Raw genomic sequence first — 19,104 nt, 5'->3', positions numbered from 1 at the left:
GAAGACTGACCACTTCCACGGGATAATATATGCTTGTATATTTCTTGTATATTGGGAGAGTGAGTAGAGGAAAGGTAGTTACATTCTGGAAGAGAGAAGTTCAATGGCAGATAAACATTAGATCCACTTGTTAAGATTCTTTTGGACTTCTCAGATTCTCCTAGCACTATAGAACATAAAGATATATGCATAGTAACAGAGAACACAGAACTAGCAGAAAGCAGGTGTGACTCAGAAAATATCTAAGTACAATAGATAACTAGAACTTAAGAATTTGATATGCATTTTCCCAGTGAATAAATATTCCCTATGGGAACTTTCAGGAATTGCATTTAGTTTGTTAAGCTAGTAAAATATTATCTTGGGCAATAACACTATATTATAGTGACGTATTGACTTCCTAAGATGTCTGCTTTGTATCAGGGTTAGTAACTTCTGCCTATGACAAATTTGAGCCAATATTTTTCTGACAACAGGAGAGACTCACTAACCAATTTATGACCCATTGGTGACCACGTGATCCACTGTGTGTTGTTTGGAATCCTCTCTTCTCTAATCAGCTGCCTGGAAAAAAGATGAAAGGAAACATTACCAAAAAGAATAACTCACATTGGGGTTTCCTTAAAAAAATAACACTAGAAAAGCCTAATAGATTTTATTGGGAAGTCACTGACCTTTTTTTTAAATCATAAATGTCATATGAAGCTGTGTAGGAATGCCTCCATTGCTATGAAAGAAAACAGACATTTCAGGCTTCTGTGATTCTTGATAATTTGGCCACTCACTGTAGGAGACCAAGATGATAGATTTGGTAATATATGGTTGTATAATTCTCACATGTTATCATATCTTGTAATTTCCTCCTATAATTTTGGGATTCAAAAGTATTCTGGAGATCTTCTAGTACAAACTCCTCTAGACTTCATCTACAACCTAGCTCTGGCACCACCTCCTCCAAGGAGCTTTCCCAGGACCGCAGTGCACCAAAAATGTCGTTTTGTACAAACGTTATCCCTAGCACTCACCATAGTATGCTAAGATTGCCTACTTAGGAAAATGTAAATTTTCACTTTTCACCTATCTTATTGGCAAAAGATTTAAAAGATATATGATGCTATTGCTGATGGTGATGTGAAGAAATGCTTAACTTCATACACTGATGATGAAATGTAAAGTGTTATAAATTTTTTGAAAACCCCCTGGAAAGATATATTAAAATTAAATATATATCATCAATATTTTAACAACCATCTCAAGAAGCTGGGAATGAAAGTCAAACCTTCAGTGACTGCAGAAGCATAGGGAAAGAAATATCTTTTTTAAAAAAGGAAATCAAACTAAATCCAAAGTAATCAAAATGAAATAAAGGTAAAAGCACTGATGAAATAGAAAACACACAATAGAGAAAAATCAACAAAACCAGAACTCAATTCATTGAAAAGACTAGTAAAATTGAGAACACAGTAAAACTTATGTGTAAAACAGTACAAATGACTGGTATCAGAAAGGAAAAATGGGATATCACAACAGACTCCACAGACATTAAAAGACCATAAGAGACTATTATAAACATTTTTTGCCAAGATATTTTAAAAATTAGAGAAAAGGAAAAATTTCTTGAAAAATAATTTCTCAAAAATGAAAACAATGCTGAATAGTCTTATATCTAATAAACAAATTGAATCCAGAAATAAGAAGCTTTACATAGAGAAAACACCAAGGCAAAATAACTTTACCAGCAAACTCCTTGTTATTTGTTCAAATGAGTTGAGAATTTATTCCTACACAAAAATCTATACACAAATGTTTTTAGCAGCTTTATTCGTAATTGTCAAAACTGGGAGGCAACTAAGATGTCATTCAACAGATGAGTGGACAAACAAACCGTAGTAGATCCATATAATGGAAACTTATTTAATGATAAGAAGAATGAGCTATTAAGCCACAAAAAGACATGGATAAATCTCAAATACATATTGCTAAGTGAAATAAGCCAATGTGGTCAGGTTACATATTGTATGATTCTAACAATAGGACTTTCTGGAAACGGTAAAACTATGGAGACAGTAAAGAGATTGGTGGCTGCTTGGAGTCTGAGGGAAGGAAGGATGAAGAGCTGAATCACAGGGGATTTTTAGCATAGTCAAACTAATCTGTGTAATACTATAGTGGTGATATCTGTTATTATACGTTTCTCAAGAGCCATAGATTTGTCAGAATTCACCACTATAATGGTAGATACGTGACATATATTTGCCAAAACCCACAAAGAGTCAACGCTAATGTAAACTATGGACTTGAATTAACAATGATGTATTAATATTAGCTCATCAATTATAACAAATGGACCACACTAATGCAAGACATTAATAATAGGGGAAAGTGGGGGAGGGAGGACAAGGGAGTATATGGGAACTCTCTGCTTATTTTCTATAAACCTAAAGCTGTTCTGAAAAATAAAGTTATATTGATTAAAAAAAAATGAATCAGAGCTAACCAGATGACTTGGAAGGAGTTTCACATGGTACCATTGAGTGAGAAATGCAATTTACAAAAAAGTATAGGATTTTACTTTTATAGATCAAGTAATAACTAAAAACATCCCTATATATTTTCATAGAGTTATATGAACAAGAAGAAAAATATAAAAATATGGAGAGATATACATTAGACTTTAGAGAGCCAAGTGAAAAAGGAAAAAAGACTGAAGATAAAAATGTGTATGATCACATATTTGCATTTATGAAAAATTATGTCTGAATATAGATGCATATATAAGTTTAAGATATTTTCAAAGAAGTTACTTGTCTATATGTCTGCCTTCTTTACCATACTCCTAGAGGTAAGAAATTGTATCTTATTTATCTTTGGATGCCTGGAGTCTATTCTAGTGCAAGCCACATAATGAGTGTTCAAGAAATACACCAAATTACAGTAAAATTCAAATTGTACCAATGAGGATGAGATGGACTAAACAGATATTCCAAGGATATCCAGGTATATAATAGTAGAACTGAGACACGAAGTCAGAATTCCTAACCTTAACTACTTATCGCTTCTCACCCTCCTATGCACTCATGTCAACAAAGATTTGTTAAGTTCTGCTTTTCACAAGTCATACATTCCTTTCCTGAATCTTGGATTATTTTGACACACCCCATGCTTGTTTCTGGGCAACCTCAAGCAAAATATTCACTAAAGCCAAAAGGTGTGGTACAAGCTAAAAATATTAAGATGGACTGAGATCATTCAGCATGACAAACTATCACGGGTTGTAAAAGAAAACCCGTGATGTTCAGTATCTTTTGAAACTGATTCATTATTCTATTTAGTCTATAACCACTGGTAGGTATCATTTATCAGATATCACTGGATAACACAAGGCCCCTCCCCTGGAGGAGCTATAGTGGAATGGAGAATATGAAATAGTAAACTACAATAAAAGAATCATAATTGGTTGTGCCTAGAGGTATAACGGAGGTGGATGGGAGAGGCAGGAATCATAAATTAGGCCTTGGGGAGGCAGAGAGGATTATGGAAAAGATGATTCTTTGGTTGAGGTTAGTGATAGAGGGTGACAGAGAAAGAGTGAAAGAGCATAGTAGCAAAGAGAAGCTGAATGCAAAGATAGAAAAGATCACATTTAAGAGCACAAGCTTTGGAGTCTTCTAACTTGGATTCAGGGTTTCACTGTGTAATATGAAGCAAGTTTCTTTCTAAGCTTCAATTTTCCTTTTTGACAAATGAGAATAATGCTAGCAACAATCTCAGATGTATGAGAATGCATGGGAATCACTTAGCAGGGTTCTGGAACATTGTTGACATGGAATCAATGACACAACCATTATCAGTATCTCCAGCGCACTAGGCAATGAGCAGAGATGTTAAGAGAACATTCATAACAGACTGTGGGGATACTTATTCACTCACTCACTCACTCACTCATTTATTTGTAGCCACAACTTAGAAGTGATAATTAGTCATTCTAGATGCACTAACTCAGTCATGGAGAAGTCACGTAGTAGAATCTAAAAATCAGTGAAGGGTAGACCTCCAAGGAAATGTAATCAAATTAGACTTTCCTTTCTTCTAGATATGTTTCTTAAGAGTCACTCAGTCAAAATATATATGCTGTACAGAAAATTCTATTGGACACTCTTGGAAGTAAAAAATAAAAATAAAAAAGTTGAAGATAGAGATCCCCACTTTCAATAGCCTTATAATTTAGCACTTTGCAATAAAACATGTATTCATTTAACAATGATGTTTAGCATGTGCTATGTGACCCTGTCCTAGGCACAGAGGTGTGGCAGTGACTAAATCACAGAGAAACTAGCACCAAATACGGCAGGCAACAAACAAGCAAAGAAATCAATGACAAAATATCACAAAATGTTGTGATGAAACTACAATGGGTTAACATGACAGAGACAGATTTGTGGGGTGTGGGTGGAAGCGTGTGGCAGAGGACAATGCTAAGTGACCCAACAAATCTGGACCTGAGTTAAAGAGAGAGAACCATGCAATGATGGGGAAGCTTCCATGAGGAAGGAATAGGCAGTACTTTGGCCCTTAGATGGGAATGAGGGTGATGCTTGAGAAAAAGAAAGTACTATGCACTTAGGGGTTCTCAACTCAGCATCATGGAATCTCCAGGAGGCCCACAGCTATGCTGAGTTAGTTAGTTGCTTTGGGGTAGGCCACAGATATCTGTGTTTTTTCAAAAGCTCCTCAAGTGATCCTAAGGTACAAGTGAGGTGACAAGCACTGGCCAAGCATGCTGAGTGCAGGAGAAGCGGGTAGGAGATGTGTTCAGCCAGGCAGACTGGGCTCCAATCACATAAGCCTCAGGATGCCAGGGTTAGAGCTGGCATTTTATTTTGAGTGTGATGGGAAGCCACTGGAGGTAGCATAGGTTTGGCATAAACTAACTTAGAATTTAAAAGTAGTATGCCAGGCACGGTGGCTCATGCCTGTAATCCTAGTACTTCGGGAGGCCGAGGTGGATGGATCATGAGGTCAGGAGTTCAAGACCAACCTGACCAACATGGTGAAACATCATCTCTACTGAAAATACAAAAATTAGCTGGGGGTGGTGGTGGATGCCTGTAATCCCAGCTACTAGGAGGATGAGGCCATAGAATCGCTTGAACACAGGAGACAGAGGTTGTGGTGAGCCGAGACCCACAATTGCACTCCAGCCTGGGCGACTGAGACTCCATCTCAAAAAAAAAAAAAAAAAGTAGTACTTTGGATACTGTCTGAAGCATGGATGGCAGGGGGAAGGCAACAGAGTGAAAAAAGCAAAAGCAGTTAAATACACAGGTAAACTCCAGTGATGCAACAAATACAAATCTCCAATTAAGGACCACCAGTGGAATACACGCATCAGTGCACATCAAATGGCATTTGTTTAACCTGGCTATATAATAAGGTAAGCTGGTATTACCTTTGTGTTTCTACCTTACCTTCATGTGTTAGACCTTAACATGGACAACTGTTATTCAGCAGTTCTCAACCCTGCTTGCCATTACAATCACCTATGACAGTTAAAAATATACTGATGCTCGCCAGGCACAGTGGCTCATGGCTGTAATCCTAGCCCTCGGGGAAACTGAGGTGGAAGGATCCTTTGAGGTCAAGAGTTGAGACCAGCCTGAAAAACATAGTAAGACCCTATCTCTAAAAAAAAAAAATTGAAAATTAGCAAGGCATAGTGGTGCACACCACTATGGTAGTCTCAGCTACTCAGGAGGCTGAGGTAGGAGGATCATTCAAGCCCAAAAGATTGAGGCTGCCATGAGCCATGATCAGACCACTGCACTCTAGCCTGAGTGACAGAATAAGACCTTGTCTCAAAAAAAGAAAAAAAAATTACTGATTCTGGCATTACCCCAGAAACGTCCATTTACTGATCTAGGGATTGTACCTGGACACTGGGTATTTTAAAAAGTTTCTCAAGTAAATGTATTCCATAGATAGCAATAAGAAACACTTAATTAAACAAATAATCCATTAACTGGAAACAGACGCATTAAAGTTGGTACAGGATTCTGATTCGCTTACAGTTAAGTTTAGCAGAGCATAGAGTCTTCATGTCCAGGAAAAGGAGCCCAGCCCAGAAAATCCAGAGTAAATATTATGATTGAGAGTCACCATCCTGAGATGGTCAGTGCAGTAAGTGAATGGTTTGCTTGGCCTGAGTACGGCAGTGTTGGTGTGTCCTCAATATTATTTATCTTACAAAAAAAAAAAAAGAAGATCAGGGGTGGGAATCCTTACCTTTGTACTTTGCTTGCAATACAGGGTATCTCTACAAGTTTTTAATCTTCCCTACACATCTCAAAATTTCCTATACTTGAACAACTGTTGTCAAATCCATGAGTAACCAAAAAGCTGCAGTTAAAGCTATGGTGTTCCACATCCATCCTAAACATGAAGAGGGTGTGTGATGAAACTGTAACCTTCCCTGAATGTGCGAGGATTTGGAGTTGGGCTGAGTGACTGGGGGAAGCTGAGTGCTCTCGGTGGATTCTTTATGATCGGTGGTGAGGCTCTCTTCCTTAGAATGCTTTGTATATGGGGCCTGAAGGTTGGGAGGTGGTCTGGGCCATCTTGCAGAACCTTCTCTGGAGGATGGAAAGTTTAACTTTTTTCTTTCCTTCTTTTTCTTTTTTTCTTTCTCTCTTTCTTTCTTTCTTCCTCTCTCCCTCCCTCTTTCTTTTTCTTCTTTCTCTCTCTCTCTCTCTCTCACAGGATCTCACTCTGCTGCCTAGACTATCATGCAGTGGCACAGCATAGCTAACTGTAGCTTCCAACTCCTGGGCTCAAGTGATCCTCCCGCTTCAGCCTCCCCTCCCAAGTAGCTGGGACTATAGGCATTTGTCACCATGCCTGACTTTAACTCTTTTAAAAGCACATATTTATAGAGGGTCTTACTATACATAAAGCTGTGACACAGGAAATATAGGGTTCTGTCATTAGGTGTACAAAGCAGACACATAAACTTAAACATAAGTGTGTAGTACACATTTTTATTGACTTATGTTATTAGTATATATTAGTAGGATATAATATTAACTGTGCTTTTTAGTATTTGAAAGTACCAAAAATGAATTTCTTTTAAAACATTGGACTTGTCTTTAAGAATAAGAATGACTCTGATTCTGAATTAATGAGTTTTAGTGCCTACTACATTACTTAGGTGTTAATCTTAAGTATCCATACACTCGAAATCAGTTATAACATACCATGCTCTTGGATTATTTACATGTTACAGTAAGAAAGCATTTCTTTTACCTTCACATAGTTGTATTCTAAAAGAATAAACTCCCCATCAGGAGATACTGAATAATCATTTATAGAATGTCCAAACTCATCCTGTCAAACAAGAAGAACAAAGAAAAATTGAACAATTCAATTTCACTGCCATCATTGTGCACTTACTTCATAGGGGGGACTGTTCTAGATATGTGGATTGTGCTTTGGGAGCTCCCAGTCTAGCAAAGGTGGCGTATTCACCCAAACAAATGACCGTGATGAAGGTGGGTGGTGACCAGTGTTAGCCAGAAAGGGAAGGGTTAATCCTAACCTAGAAAAGATGGCCACAAGAGTGAGGATGCGAAAAAGAGAACGTTCTCAACAGTGGGAACAGTGTGAGAAAAAGCCAGGCATGGGAAAGGACGTGCATGTTTAGAGACTCTTTAAGGGTCATGTGTAACCTGAATATAGTTTGGGGGAGTGGGTGTCAGATACAGTGGAAGGTGAGAGAACAACAAATTAGAAAAGTAGATGGGACCTAAATATAAGATGTGGAGCTAGACCTATTTTTTTGCATATGAAAGTGATCAAATCATATCTGTCTTTTACAAAGATTCTCTGGTGGGAGACACAGTGACCGAAATGAGAGAGAAGAGCAGAGGGCTGGTATCAGCCTGGGTGTGGGGAGCGCAGTGGTCTGGTCTACAGAATGCAGATAGGGACACAGGTTAGAGCACTCACTACCACAATATTAAAAAAGGGTTTGAGCAAGGACTGTCCAGTGGAAATGGAAACTGTGAGATACCTGACATGCAGAGGGAGAATTGACAGGGTTTGTTGTCACTAACTATGGGGATGACAGATGAGTCAATGGTGATTCTGAGGTTTCTAGCTTAAGTGACTTGAAAGAGAGTTAAGTAACTTTTATCAATATTGGGAACTCATGAAAAGGTATAAGATGCTTTCAGTGTGCTAGGACAGTGGAGGAAACAATCAGGTCTGCTTGGGATTTTGAGTTTAAAATCCACATATAGGAGACAGCAGCCTGCTAGAAATTAAAATTTAGATCTGGGAGAAGGTTAGTGTTAAATGTGTGTATACGAAAGCCAGAGAGGAAAGCAGTAATGCTGTGGGGTTGCATGAAATTCACTAAAGGAGAGCATGCAAAGTGAAGAGGGAGCCCCGAGGAGCACTTACATTTAAAAATATGGGCAGAGTAAGAGGAATCATCAAAGGAGACTAAAAAGTAGCCAAGGCAGGGAGCATTTCAAGAAGGAGAGAAAGATCCACTTTTCCATATGCTGCAGAAAGAGTCCAACAGGCTGAGAAATGACAGTACTCATGATTTGAAAGGTAATGAAAAAAATCCCCAGAATTCTATGTATGAATTAATTACAGACTAAACATACAAATGTACTATTCTCCAAGAAAACTGAGCTGTTTCCATATTCAGCATTGAATAGCAAGACATTATTTTCTTGTTTGTAGAGGTATTCATGATCTAAAGAGAGAAAACAACCAGATCAAAATTTCAAGCTGTTATTAAACATCTTCATAAGCTGAAAATTATGGAATACAATTTAAGATTTAGTTCACAAATACCAAATAGGCATTTCTAAGTTGAGAAAACATGAATGATATTATACTAACATTCATTCATTTTTCCATCATTATTGTCAAGGTTTCAATTCATATTTAATTTTTTATTATACATGTCATGGAAATACTTGTGTTTCTTTTAGTCTTTCTCCCTTTGCACTTCAAGTAAAAAAGAAAGAAAAACTCTCTATAGAGGTGTTTAAAAACAAGGATTACCTCTTCTTAATGCCATTAAAAAAAAGCACCCCACATCTCAACTTAACTAGAATGAACATAAGCATAAAATTCTGCCCTACCCCAAAAAACTCTTACCTGAAATCCATCGTAAGGAATATGATTTCAGTCTGTAAGTATTTTTTAAGTAATCAGTTAGAGTGTAAGTTTGGCGACCGTCAGCTGTAGCATCATCTGCTGGTTGAAAAAACAGCCAAATGTTCAGTAAGATGGAATAACCTAAGTTTTTGGATAAAATAAACAAATGGATCTCTACAATATACCCTGCTCACAAAATTCAGAAATACACTCACAAAATGCAAGACACATTTTAAAAGACTACAGACTAAATGGATGGAGTAAAAATGCATTTAACTATGAAGTGTGTGTGAGTATGTGTGTTTCACTGTGCTCTATTATGCTATATTAGTGGGCTTTACTGTGAAGGTCTAGATCAGCAATGTCCAATAGAAATATAATGTGAGTATATATTTTCTAGTAGCTATATAAGAAACAAAATTTTAAGGTAAAATTAATTTTGGTAGCATATTTATTTAACCCAATACATCCAAATATCATTTTGCCATGCAACCAATATTTAACTGTTATTAATGAGAACTTTCATGTTTTCTTTTTCATTCTGACGCTCAAATCTGATAAGTAGTTTATACTTACAGTGTATCTCAATTTGACTAGGGAGATTTTAAGTCAATAGTTACATGTGGCCATGTGTTAAATGACTACTGTACTGGATGGCCTGGAGCTGCATCATCCTTTTCGGAGGCCTTGGGACCCATTGTCAAGCCCTCTTGCTTCTCAGAGACCTTTAGGACATGCTGATCACCCACTTCAGCGATCTTCATTAATAGCATCACTTTTCTTTGAACTTGACAGAATTTGTGTGGTTCTATAGTCTACTACTGGTGACCCAAATTCAAAGTCTGAAAATCATCTTTGATATGTCTTTATCTTTTCCCACCATGCCCATCTAATTGACTCTCTTGATTATTCCTGGAAATTTTTTTTCCAGGTATCTTTGTCGTTAGATTCTCACAATTCTATCTGTCCTCTGCACCACCACTAGAATAATTTTTCTAAACCATTACTTTCATTCTGGTGATCTCTTCTCCAAAAGTTTTCAATGTTTCCCCACGGCCTACAGGAAGAAGATTAAAACTCCTTAGCCTGACACTCACAACCCTCCATAATTGACACAAAAGTGTCTTCCCAGGCTCATGTTACTCCTTGCGGGGACCGTCTCATTCACTCTTGTGATCTGCCCACCAAACCCAGAAGATCTTCATGGGCTTTTCCACCTCTGCTTCTTTTTCTAAACCATTTTGTTGCGGTGACTTCGCTGCTTTCCTGGTTGTCATAATTACCACCTGTCAATTCCCATCTCTTCCATGAAGACTTTAGTTCTGCACCCTCTGACTTTTGCCCCAAAACTACTCATTTGGTTCTTGTCATTTAATGACAAAATAGTTTACAACTGTTTTGCTCTGCCTACCTATGTGGTATCCTCAGCTAGGCCATGTAGTCTTTGAAGACAAGGCCTTGATTCTTGTTTGTTTTAATTTTTATATCAACCTTTAGCACCTAACATAGTTCAATTCCACAGTAGGCACACACACAAAAAGTTTTTATTGGTTGATATAGGATATCATCCTAGAAGCATAATCAAGCCAACATGATTCCTCTCCAATCCCAGAGCCTATCTACTGATGAAAGAGTTTAAAGTGTTTTTTCTCAAATCCTCCACTTTTTCCACATATATACAAACATACATTCACATAACCAGCCACCATTATAACATTCCTATAACTGCAGTTCTTACAGTTTGGGGGACTGGGAAGCCAGCAGCCCCTTCTCTTATGACTTTTCTTGCAGGAAATGCTTCCCTTATAATGTTCTTACAGAAAATGCCCTTTCAAACAATGTTCTTAAGATTTTATTTCTTCAAATGTGGTATAAAGACACCATGGAATACTATGCAGCCATAAAAAGGAACAAGATCATGTCCTTTGCAGGGACATGGATGAAGCTGGAAGCCATTATCCTCAGCAAACTAACGTGGGAACAGAAAACCAAATGCTGCATGTTCACACTTACAAGAAGGAGGTGAACAATGAGAACACATGGCAGGGAACAACCAACACTGAGGACTGTCAGGGGTGGGGTGGGAGTGGGGGGAGGGAAAGCATCAGGAAGAATAGTTAATGGTCTCTGGGCTTAATACCAAGGTGATGGGTTGATCTGTGTTGTGAACCACCATGGCACATGTTTACCTATGTAACAAACCTGTACATCCTACACATGTACCCTGGAACTTAAGAGTTGAAAGGAAAAATAAGATAGGAATATTTCTGAGGTGGGCCATTGCCTCAGTTAAAAATGATAAAGCTTTCTGTTTTCATCATTATAAATAAAGATAATACAGAAAATACATGTTCAAGTTGAAGATTAAAAAAAGAATAGCCTTGTACCAGCCTTAAAAAACCTTGTTTCAAGAAATAAAATTGCTACATTTCACTTTATTACTTTATTGATTTTATTTAAACCTAGTTCATTTAATAAGTTAAACAGAGTTAAAAAAACAACAACAACTACTTTTTTTGGCCAATTTAGTCTTGCATTTCATTTCTAAAAATTAGTAGGAGATTCATGTTTGCTAGCAGAAATCAACCAGGTAAAATCAGTCCTTGAATTTGCTAACCTTCAAACAAGAAGTAAAGCATTATGCTACAGAAAATATTTGAAACTCACACCGGGAATAGTAACTGGATTGTTCATAAAACACTCTCAATTACTTGCATGCCACTCAATTACTTGTATACCAACCACTCTTTCATACGTCAAATAGTTACAAAGTGAGTACTATTTCAAAAATATGACAGAGTATATCAAACTGATACCTCTTGCTGATACCTCTTGATACACTGTTATCAACAGGTATCAGTTTAAAATGTATATAAAACACATCCCTAAATTAGTGTAATTTGAAAAAGAGACAGTAATTGACATCCACAATTCTGATAGTCTGCTGATGTAGATTTCTAGATATACCTGCACACACATATATGTGTATACAATAAGACAGATATATCAACGTGAAATATCTATCACTAACTCTTAATTTTATAAGAAGGGAATTAACTAAATACCTATAATAGATCACATATAGTATTATCTCATTTAAATTCATCTCACTTAAAGGTATTTACCCAAGTTTCTCAGGACACCACGGTTACATTGGGAATATTGAACTAATTGAGGAAACATTCTCTTGACGTCACCTGCTGCCCAGGTGCTGCATCTTCAGGATCATGATGTGCTCCTCCCTGTGCACTTAACTCACCTGTCCTCCTCAGACCTTGCTGGGTTCATTCTCTCCCCAGTCCATAGCTTTTTTTTTCCTTTTTTCTCTTTTTTTTGAGACAGGGCCTCACTCCCGTTGTCCAAGCTGGAGTGCAGTGGCAGAATCAAGGCTCACTACAGCCTCGACTTGCCAGGCTCAAGTGATACTCCCACTTTAGCCTCCTGAATAGCTGGGACTACAGGCACACACCACACACCAGGCTCATTTTTGTATTATTAGTAGAGACAAGTTTTTGCCATGTTGCCCAGGCTAGTCTCAAACTCCTAGGCCCAAGCAATCCTCCCACCCTGGCCTCCCAAAGTGCTGGGATTATAGGCATGAGCTGCTGATCCTGGCCTAGTCCACAGTTTTTGAAAACCCATCATCTCTACCACATTCAGGTTCCCTTCTGCTCATGATGGCTCCCTGTGAATTGGATCCATCAGCTCATGTTCTAGATATCTGGAATGCCTCTGGTGCCACACTTGCTAGAGCCCAGGACATCCCTGCAAGCCCCATTCTTACTCTGGTCTGTGTGAGGTTCACTTGGCTGCTTTAGAATAACCCTGCAACCCAGTTTCCACATATTAGCTGCCAGTCCAAGAGCAGCACAGCTAAACTGGAATAAGCAGAGCAACACAAATGTTCCTTGTTTTTTGCCTTGCCGTTTGATAAGTAGGGCACGTTGTAAGTTGCTTTTGAAACATCTAGATAAGCAAGTTCTGTAAGACATGAGTGCCAACTCCAGGTTTTGACCTTTAGCAAGTTCAGAGTTTGCTGCCAAGTTACAACCTATTTTGTCAAACTCTTATAGGACAAGCTCATGATTCTTCTTCCTTGTCTACTTGCTCACTGACAGGGCACTGCTGCAGCAACAGATGAAGGTCTTTGGCTGCTTGCATGGTTTTCTTAGTGCGGCCTGGGACATGTTCATTTGACTTATCAGTTCAAAGCATTGTGCAGCCAAGTAAACTAATTAATCATATGTTACCCATCAGCTTATGCAGAACCTCGAATTTCAAATCTTTAATTTAAAAATAAAAATATAAGTTTACAATTTTATGCTTTTCTTCTTTAGCTAAAGCAACTATTAGCTTGAACCATATGAAAATACCATTTTTATTACTTTAGAAAAAGGTAGAATGGCAGCATTTAAAATGATTCAACATAATAATAAATTCTTATAAAAGCATTAAGGTATCTTAATGAATACTTGCTATAGCGTCAAAGTCATTTCCGAAAAACAGTAATTTCAGATTGATAAAATCCAAGTAAGAGAGTCATATAGTTCCAGGGGATATTCTTTTTTGTTTTTTGAGATGGAGTCTCACTCTGTAGCCCAGTCTAGAGTGCAGTGGCACAATCTCGGCTCACTGCAGCCTTCATCTCCTGGGTTCAAGCAATTCTCCTGCTTCTGTCTCCTGAGTAGGTGGAATTACAGGCACACGCCCCCATGCCTGGCTAATTTTTGTACTTTCAGTAGAGAAGGGGTTTCACCATGTTGGTCAGGCTGGTCTTGAACTTCTGACCTCATGATCTGCCCGCCTCGGCCTCTCAAAGTACTGGGACACAGGCATGAGCCACCACGCCCAGCCTCCAGGGAATATTCTTGCTTTGATCAATTGCTTCTTTATGATAACAAGATATTTTGAATATTGTCATCCATTCATACTATTTTGTCTGTATTAAACTGACATACACAAAAAGAAACTGCTTTGGTAAATAAATGGCTAATGAAATACATCTAAAAAGAAATGTGCTCATGACGGCACATAACTGTGTAAAGTTGTTAAAAACAGGCAAAAGAGTTATCTGGTTATAAAGTTCCTGTGTTCCAAATGGTAATCAGCTAACATTCCATACTGATGCTTGTATCTACGATGGGTATAAAGAAATAAAATGAATGTTACTTCAAAATTTGCTCTAGCAAATTAACAGCCTCGGCATAGGGATGGTAGAAGAAAAATCAAGGAGGTAAAAGAAGAAACTGACAGAATGTCCCCTCATCCTGTGTCTGTATTCTCCAGCTGCACATGCAGGCTGCCACCCATCTCCATAGATTCAACAAGCACCAGTCAAGGGGTTGAGCAGCTGGTTGCTTTGAATCAGAGAGCCTGGATTTGAACCCAGGTCCATTTCTTGCCTTGGGGCCTTGGGAAAATTACTGAATCTTTGCTATGATTTGAAAGATGATGTCCCTTCCAAAATTCACGTTGAAACTTAATCCCCATTGTGGTAGTGTTAAGAGGTGGGTCCATTTTGGGAAGTGATTAGTACTTCATAAAAGGGCTGGAGGGAACTCACTGAGGCCTTTTGGCCCTCTGCCTTCCATCATGTGAGGATGCTGCCTCGAGAGACAGTGCCTTCGACGGGGCGGGACCTTGCTACATACTGACATGTCTGCACTTTGAGCTTGGACTTCTCAGCTTCCAGAACCGTGAGAAATATGTTTCTTCTGTTCTTTAAAAGTTACCCATTCTTAGGTATTTTGTTGTAACAACACAAATGGACTTAGACAGAAATTGGTACCAGAGAAATGGAGCATTGCTGTTACAGATACCTAAAAATGTAGAAGTGGCTTGGAACTGGGTAATGGGTGAGGCTGGAATAGTTTTGAAGTGCAGGCTAGAAAAAGCCTAGTGTTAAACAATTCTGGTAAGGGCTCAGAAGAAGAGGAGAGCTGTGGAGAGCGCCTTGGTCTTCGTAGAAATTATCTAAGTGTTTGTAATCTGAATGTTGGCAGAGATATGGACAGTAAAGACCCTTTTGATGAGATCTCAGACAGAAATGAAGATCTCATTGGAACTAGAGAAGTGGCCACTCATACCAGAAAGTAGCAATGAACTTGGCTGAATTGTGTCCGTGCACTACGGCATCTGGAAGGCAGAATTTTAGAAGATAAGAATATCTGACAGAAGAAAAATAACATGTTCAGGATGCTGAATGGTTTCTCCTGACATCCTATAGGAAAATGTAAGAAGAGAGAAATGAATTAAAGACGGAATTCATAATCATAAGGGAAACAGAATTTAAAGAGTTGAAAAGTCTCAGCCTGGCCTGATCCTGCCCAGGTTGTAAAGACAAAAAGGCAAGTTCAGAGAGAATACCAAGGGTGTGGCCAAGCAATGCTTAAGTTTAATAAGGAGATTAATACGGAGAATAGGAAGCTAGATGCTATTCATCAAGACAATGGAACAATGACCCTGAAGGCATTTTAGAGATTATTACTGCCGTCTCTCACATCATAGGGCCAGAGTGCCATGGCCTAGGGCAGGGGTGTCCAATGTTTTGGTGTCCCTGGGCCATATGGGAAAAAAATGATATTGGACCACACATTTAATACACTAACACTAACGATAGCTGAATAGCTTTAAAAAATGCAAAACTATCTTGTAATAATATTTTTTTAGATGGAGTCTCACTCTATTGCCCAGACTGGAGTGCAGTGGCACAATCTCGGCTCACTGCAACCTCTGCCTCCCAGGTTTATGCGATTCTCCTGCCTCAGCCTCCTGAGGAGCTGGGATTACAGGCGCACACCACCACACCTAGCTAATTTTTGTATTTTTAGTAAAGACGGGATTTTACCATGTTGGTCTGGCTGATCTCGAACTCCTGACCTCATGATCTGCCCACCTCAGCCTCCCAAAGTGCTAGGATTACAGGTGTGTGCCACTGCACCCGGTAATATCTCATAATGTTTTAAGAAAGTTTACAAATTTGTGCTGGGCTACGTCAAAGCCATTCTGGGCCACATATTGCCCTTGGGCCAAAGGTTGGACAAGTTTGGCCTAGGGGAAAGAATTATGTCAAAAAAGGAGCTTGGGCACCCATGGGACCTCATCATGAACTCCCCTGCACCTCCTTGTCTCTGCTCTCAGCATTCTGGTGCAGCACTCTTCAGCTTTCACATATGTGACTCAAGCAGGCTCAGCTGCTGCTCTAGTGTGTATAGACTATAAACCTTGGCAACACCCACGTGGTGCTAATACTGCAGGAGCATAAAGTGCACGAGCTGTAGGGGCATGGCTACCTCCACCTCTATTTCAAAAGATTCCTCAGAAAGGCTAGTGTCCCAAGCAGAGAACTGCTGCAGGAGCTACTGCAGGGTCCCAGCCAGGGCAATGCTTAATGGAGCTGCTGGGCAGGGCCATCCTTGAGTCCCCAGAACTGTAGAGTCACCAGCATGCAATGTCAGCCTGGGAGAGCCACAGGCACAAGACTTCAACCCATGAGAGCTGCAGCATGGGCTGTGCCCAGCAAAGCCATAGTTGGGGCAAGGGGGCATCCTCTGAGGCCTTGGGAACCCACCCCCCACCCTAGCATGTCTGAAACATGGGACATGGAGTCAAAGATTATTTTCAAACCTTAAGATATAATATTGTTTGCCCAGTTGGGATTTATTTGGGACTTGTTAACCCTTTCTTCCTAGTTCTTCCTTTTGGAATGGAAACATCTATCCTATGCCTACCCCAACATTGTATTTTGGAAGCATACAACTTGTTTGATTTCACAGATTCACAGCTGGAGAGCAATTTGCCTCAGGGTGAAACTTACCTTGGGTTTCACCTAGTTTATATGAAAACTAATTTAGATCAGACCTAGCCTCTAGACTTCTGAGTTGAAGCTAGAAAAAGTTAAGATTTGGGGGGCTATTAGGATGGAATGAATGTATTTTGCATATGAAAAGGACATGAAGTTTTGGATTCAAGGGTGAATGCTATGGTCTGAGTGTCCCCCAAAATTGATATCTTGAAACGAAATCCCTGTTGATATATTAAGAGGTGGGACCATTTGAAGTGATTAAGTCAAGAGGGCTCCCCACTCAAGAATGGATTAGTGCCTTATAAAAGGGCTGGAGGGAACTAGCCTAAGCCTTTTTGCCTTTCTACTCTTCTGCCACGTGAGAAGGCAGCAAGAAGGCCCTCGCCAGACACCAAAAGCCAATGCCTTGGTGTTGAACTTCCCATCTCCAGAATTGTGAGAAAATAAATTTCTGTTGCTTATAAATTACCTAGTCTGTGGTATTTTGTTACAGCAGCACAAATCAAGACAACTTTTAAAGTTTCATTTAAAACATCTGTAACATGAGACTAATAGTCCATGGGATTTTCAATGATTAAATGAGATAATGTATGTCATACGCTTAGCTCAGGACTTAGAACTTAGGAAGCACCTGTAGATATGTCACACTACGCACTATTGTTTTGTTCCAAGCATGTGCTAGGCAACCAGAATACAAAAATGAATATGAAAGAGTCTGCTCTGGAGCACCTAACAGTGAGATTAAGAATTTAACTGCAATAAAATAAGAGCCAGTTAAGTTTTACTATGTTCATAATGAAAAATGATCCTAATAAGACAACATGAGACAATTACATTGATAAAAACATTTAGGATAAGTGCAACCTAATCATTTCCTAAGTGCCAATGAATATAACTTTCTCCCTTCTATTAATCATGCCTAACACCATAGCATCCATATTGGAAATCAGCAGTTTACAGTATGAAGGGAAAACATTTGACTTAATGGAATTAGAGGATGTCTAAAGACTGATGTTTGTCTGATCACTATACACAAGGGACATTAGAATATAATCATAATAGCAGATTCACCTTTTCAACAAAAGAACACGGTGGTACATCCAGGGGCATATAATAAATGAATTGCCATTTAGCTGGAGGCTGTAGAATGTGGGGGCTCTATACTCTCAGCGTCTACCTTAGGATCAGAGTGTCAGGTGACCAAACTTTCATTAGGGACATAATCACTTTCCAGTGTGTCCACCTGAAAGGCCAATGGAATAGTACAATGCACATTTCCCAGAATAGCAACATTTTGAAAAAAAACGAAACATCTTAATGGGGTTTAGTCCCTCCTCCTCCTTCTCCTCCTCCTCTCTTACCTTTCCACTCCATCCACACTGGCCACCCAGGAATTCCTCAGACACACCAGGCTCATTCCTGCCTCAGAGACTTCACACTTACTATATGCTCTTCCTGGAACATTCTTCCCCCAGATGTGACCAAGCTTGCTCCCTCACCTCCTTCAGGTGCTTATTTAAATGCTGCATTCCTTCCCTGGACTGGCATTGCAGCCTCTTCCCCCATGGCATTGTCTACTACTCTTTCCAGCTTTAGTCAGTGTTTTCTTAGCAATGATACCATCTAACTTATTATACATTTTACTTTTTTTGTATTGTTCACTGTCTGCCTCCCTTAATTGGATGTAAGCTCCATGGGGGCACTGATTTCCTTTTGATTCATTCTATTTACTATTATATTACTATAGCCTAAAACAGTTGCCTGGTACATAGCAGGCACTCAAGAAATAGTTGTTGAATGAAAAGATAAAAGTCAAACAATAAGAAAATAAGAACCAACAGCTCCAAACACAGCATGTGAACTCCAAGTGGCTGTAGTGTAGGAAGAGCAGTGAGCTCAGCCAGACAGGACTCGACAGAGTGGGCACAAGAGCCTCCGAAATGGCCTTTGCAAAAATTATGACAGTGACAAAAATCTAAACGAATTGACTCCATCTTGCTTTTAATCTCACAAGCTAACTACCCTTGCTCATTACTGGGCATAGGCCAAGCAAACTATGGGAGGAATTTAGTTTACAGTTTAACTTTGGAGCAAGGATGATAATAGTCCCTCCCAAAACTGACCCCCTT

At 39.0% G+C, this 19,104-nt stretch overlaps 1 protein-coding gene across 2 annotated transcripts in view; it reads right to left on the bottom strand.

Moving 5' to 3' along the window:
* The window catches only part of DPP4 (dipeptidyl peptidase 4), an 82,292-nt gene that overhangs the window by 46,152 nt on the left and 17,036 nt on the right, over window positions 1-19,104 (bottom strand). Inside the window, exons 3-7 of one of the 2 annotated variants that reach the window (XM_012440524.2) lie at window positions 9,172-9,270; window positions 8,670-8,761; window positions 7,300-7,380; window positions 675-727; window positions 492-564 (exon numbers count right to left, since the gene is read on the bottom strand). In XM_012440524.2, coding sequence (XP_012295947.1) covers window positions 492-564; window positions 675-727; window positions 7,300-7,380; window positions 8,670-8,761; window positions 9,172-9,270 — 398 coding nt within the window. The remainder of the gene's footprint in view (window positions 1-491; window positions 565-674; window positions 728-7,299; window positions 7,381-8,669; window positions 8,762-9,171; window positions 9,271-19,104) is intronic. The other variant, XM_012440525.3, reaches the window with a different exon arrangement.

This window comes from Aotus nancymaae, unplaced genomic scaffold (assembly GCF_030222135.1).
Source record: "Aotus nancymaae isolate 86718 unplaced genomic scaffold, 86718_ANA_hifiasm-v0.15.2.pri h1tg000029l, whole genome shotgun sequence".
Lineage (NCBI taxonomy): Eukaryota > Metazoa > Chordata > Mammalia > Primates > Aotidae > Aotus > Aotus nancymaae.
This window is presented reverse-complemented; position numbering and strand designations above follow the sequence as displayed.